The sequence below is a fragment of the Athene cunicularia genome (assembly GCF_003259725.1).
Source record: "Athene cunicularia isolate RWA chromosome 23 unlocalized genomic scaffold, athCun1 chr23_part2, whole genome shotgun sequence".
Lineage (NCBI taxonomy): Eukaryota > Metazoa > Chordata > Aves > Strigiformes > Strigidae > Athene > Athene cunicularia.
The window spans coordinates 910776-915022 of record NW_020799131.1 but is presented as its reverse complement, the minus strand read 5'-3'; the positions used below and the strand labels follow the sequence as shown (position 1 = coordinate 915022).

The 4247-nt window shown below is 65.2% G+C and overlaps 1 protein-coding gene across 1 annotated transcript in view; it reads left to right on the top strand.

Moving 5' to 3' along the window:
- The first annotated feature begins 701 nt into the window (after nucleotides 1–701).
- Nucleotides 702–4247, top strand: part of CRYBG2 (crystallin beta-gamma domain containing 2) — a 6477-nt gene continuing 2931 nt past the window's right edge. Inside the window, exons 1-10 of the mRNA XM_026863523.1 lie at nucleotides 702–790; nucleotides 1320–1367; nucleotides 1457–1575; nucleotides 1854–2010; nucleotides 2116–2255; nucleotides 2343–2469; nucleotides 3170–3205; nucleotides 3285–3412; nucleotides 3636–3762; nucleotides 4073–4215. Coding sequence (XP_026719324.1) covers nucleotides 764–790; nucleotides 1320–1367; nucleotides 1457–1575; nucleotides 1854–2010; nucleotides 2116–2255; nucleotides 2343–2469; nucleotides 3170–3205; nucleotides 3285–3412; nucleotides 3636–3762; nucleotides 4073–4215 — 1052 coding nt within the window. The 5' untranslated portion in view covers nucleotides 702–763. The remainder of the gene's footprint in view (nucleotides 791–1319; nucleotides 1368–1456; nucleotides 1576–1853; nucleotides 2011–2115; nucleotides 2256–2342; nucleotides 2470–3169; nucleotides 3206–3284; nucleotides 3413–3635; nucleotides 3763–4072; nucleotides 4216–4247) is intronic.

Below are 4247 nucleotides of genomic sequence, written 5' to 3'. Positions count from 1 at the left end.
CCCCCCAGATGCGACCGAGGAGGACCCCGAGCTGCTGGTGGACATGGAGATCTTTGTGGACACGCTACGCAACATGGAGCCCTCGGAGATGCGGAAGGCACCCAAGGCCCCGCGCCAGCCCCGGCCGTCATCACTGGGCCGCTGCACTGCTCTGCCCCCCATCCAGGAGGACCGTGTGGCCCCCCGGGCCCCCATCTCCCTGCCCGATGCCCTGCGCGAGCTGCTGGCGCGGGGCCCAGTGGGGCGGCGGGAGGAGAGCCCTGAGGAGGAGGCGGAGATTGAGAACCCCTACCTGACCCCCGAGGAGCGGGCATCAGCGGGGACCCTCCATGGGGTGCCCGGGGACAGCATGGCTGACGATGGCCGGGCAGAGGGGGACTCACTCCTGGGGACACTGAGGCAGGCGGGAGCAGAGGAAAAGGCCAAACCGTTGGCTGGGGGCTCGGCCAAGCGGAGCGTGCCCTTCCGAGGGAACGTCCTCAAGGGCATGGCGCTGCTCTCCCACTTCTTGGAGCACCGGGCCGTTGCAGCTGATGAGGGCAAGCCCTACTCACGCCTGGACAACAGCGTGCTCTACAGCCGCTTCGTGTCCCCCAGCACCCCCCTGATGGAGCTGCCCGGTAGGGATGGCAGAGGGACGGGCTCGCCCACCCCTGGGGACAACAGGCAAGGTCCTGGGGACCACCCTGGCCCTGAGATGGCCGTGCTGGAAGCCCTGAGTCCTGGCTGTGTCCCTCTTGTCACTGAAGAGCCAGACAGTACCATGAGCCTGTGCCCCGCTGAAGTCCTGGTGAGTGAATCCCACAACATGATGCCCGGGGAGATGCTTGACCCTCCTGGGCATGCGGGGAGGTGGTGGGGTCTGAGCCCTGGAACATCTTTCCCAGGATGTGGCTTGTGCTTCCTATCAGCGGGTGAAAGTCCCTGGTGTGATGGGAGGGTACTGGTGTGGGTGATGGGAGGGTACTGGTGTGGGTGATGGGGTATACTGGTGTGGGTGATGGGAGGGTACTGGGATGGGTGACAGGAGGGCACCAGGGCGGGTGACAGGAGGGCACCAGGTCAAGTGATGGGAGGGTGCCACCACAGAGGGTGGGAGGGTCCCGGGGCGGGTGACAGGAGGGTCCCGGGGCAGGTGGGGCGGCCGATCCCCAGCAGTGCAGGAATGCTCGAGGTGTGGCTGCTCGGGGCGGTGGGAGGGTTTGGCAGACACAAGACGCGAGGCTGCGGCTGCGGATTCCTTGGGCTGCGAGGAGATGGCTGGTGCAGGTGACATCCCTCCGTGCTCCTCACACGCCTGTCCCCTCGGGTCTTCACAGCAGGAGGACAAGGAGGGCTTCGAGAAAATCAACACGAGACCTGGCAAGGTACAGGGAGCGGAGCGGGGCCGGGGCACGGTGTGGGGTGTGGTGCAGCGTGGCAGCACCTCCAGACAGGATCTGTCACCCCCTCCCAGATCATCCTCTTCTCCGAGGCCGGCTTCGCAGGTCAGAAACGAGAGATCTGGGGTGATGTCCCCGACGCCACGTCCTGGGAGCTCTCGCACACCATCTCCATCCGGGTCATCCGAGGCGGGTAGGGGATGGCAGCAGGGCGAGGACACATGGCGAGGACGCTCGGGGAGGGCTCGGCCGGGGCTCGTGCGCTCCCCGTGCCGGGGCTGGCGGCCAGATCCCAGCCTGGGGTTCAGGAGTGACCGTCCCGCCGGTGCTAATTACTGCGGCTGCGATCCAGCATCGTGGCGGTGGCAGGACGTCCCCACCCACCGCACTCTGCCCAGAGGCTCTTGACAGCTGCGGGTAAAAGTAGGATTTTTCCCCTCCCTTCCTCCTTTTGTCCCACCCGGCTCCCAGGTGGGTGATGTACGAGAAGCCGCGGTTTCACGGGCGCAAGTGCGTGCTGGCCGAGGGGGACGTGGAGATCGACAACCCCTGGACGGCGTACGGGCAGCAGGGGCAGCCCCGCGGCAGCCACCCCTTCCGCATCGGCTCCTTCAAGAGGGTGGTGCGGGTGAGCGCAGGGACCCCTCTGAGCCTCCCGCTCTCCCCTACATCTCCCAGCACCCTCCAAGTGGGAGGTGCCGGACCCCCGTGACGCTGCTCTGCCCCGCGCCAGGATTACCGCACCCCCGAGATCAGCCTGTTTGCGGAGGAGAACGGCGAAGGCGAGAGGCTGAAGTTCACTGACTCGGCCGAGGACACCCGCACACGGGGCCAGGCGCTCACTGCTGCCTCCATCATCGTCCACTCGGGCCTGTGCGTGGGACCGTGGGGCCGGGTGGGTGCTGGGTGGGCTCCAGCACAGGCTGGAGTGGGGTGTGATGCTTTCATCCTCTTCCTCAGGTGGCTGGTTTACTCCAAGCCTTTCTTCGACGATGACCCCTATGTTTTGGAGCCAGGCGGGTACCCCAGTTTAAAGGCTTGGGGAGCAAAGGACCCATCCATCTGCTCCATGCACCCCATCAGGCTGGTGAGTGCCGGTTGCGCGGTCACTGGGGTGCCAGGGCCGTATCCAGCCCTGGGTGTGACAGGCCAGAGCATCTCCTGGCACCTCCCAGTTCCCAGCACTGCGAGCTTGGTCTGGAAATGTGCCCAGCGCGGCTCTGGAAAGTGCTCCTGTGGGTTAGTGGTGAAGGAAACTGGATAGTTTGAGGAGGAGGAGGCTGAGGGGAGCCCTCATCCCTCTCTGCAGCTCCTGACAGGACATTGCAGAGAGGCCGGGGCTGGGCTCTGCTCCCAGGGGATCAGGGACAGGACAAGAGGGAACGGCTGGAAACTGCCCCAGGGGAGGGTCAGGCTGGGCAGGAGGAGAGAATGTTTCCCAGAAAGAGTGGTCCGAGAGTGGAACAGGCTGCCCAGGGACGGGGGGGAGTCCCCACCCCGGGTGTGTTTAAGGGCCGTTGGGATGAGCTGTTGGGGATGTGGGGTAGGGGAGAACTTTGTAGAGTCGGGCTGAGGGTTGGACTCGCTGATCCCAAGGGGCTTTTCCAACCTGAACGATTCAGTCATTCTGTGTGATTCTGTGAAAGCAATAAAACAAGTCTAGGAGAGCTTGTTCTTGAATGAAAATGACCCAAGAACCAGCTCAGGCTTTAAAGGGGGGAATCAGATGTCCCCACACTTGTCCCCTCCTGCCGTCGCAGCCTCACTGGGGCTCCTTCTCCTTCCAGGGTTGCCCAGTCGTGGAGAGACCCGGCGAGCCGCAGGTGAGCGCCGGGTGAGCCCCCGGGGAGGCCGTGGAGCCGGGACAGCCGTGGGACCACGCTCACCCTGCCGTGTCCCCAGGTGCTGCTCTACGAGGCCGCAGGTTTCCAGGGCCGCAGCTTCACCATCAGCCGAGACATCTACGACCTGAAGTGCCTGCCTGGGCCAGCGCTGCCCACCGTGGGCTCCCTGCACGTCCTGGGTGGCTGGTGAGTGGCACGGGGCAGGCAGGGCCGGCATCCCGGCTGGAGCAGGCTGGGAAGGTGACAGTCACCCCCGGGAAAGGGTTGGGAGGAGCTGCCCAGGGCTGTGGGATGGCTGGAGGCAGCTTGGGGGACAGGGTGGCACTGGAGCAATGTGGATGGCGTCCCCGTGTCCTGGCACATGGAAATCCGCCAGAGAACTCACTGCCCATGTCTGCTTGTGTCGCAGCTGGGTTGGCTATGAGAAGGAGGGCTTCCGTGGCCACCAGTATCTGCTGGAGGAAGGGGAGTACCAGGACTGGAGGCAGTGGGGCGGCTACAACAAGGAGCTGGTGTCCTTACGGCTGATACGGACGGTGAGGGCAGGGGTGGTGACATTGCTTGGGGATGGACCCAGTGTGGGCAGGGAGAGTTGGCCCCCCCCGGTCCCATCCTCATCCCCCAGAAAGGAGCCCTCCCTGCCTGCGGCAGGCAGCTGGACATGGCCTGAGACTCCCCAAACTCATCACAGGCAGATGTGTAGGTGCCCGGAGCTGCTCCCACCCTCCCTGGGGTCCCTAAGGCCTGGCAGGACCCTAGCTGTGTGTGTGGAGAGCACCTGGCCCACACTTCTTCCCCCTGACAGACCGAGGGGCTCGGGTGGGGGGGCGTTCCTTCTCCCTGCAGGACTTCTCCGACCCGGCTCTGGTCCTCTTTGAGGCCATGGACTTCGAGGAGGGTCCGAGCGTGGAGCTGAGCGAGGCACTCCCCGACACGCAGCTGGCCGGCTACGGCACCATCACCCAGTCCATCCACGTGCTGAGCGGCGTGTGAGTGCGGGGACGGGGGAGAGGGGGGACAG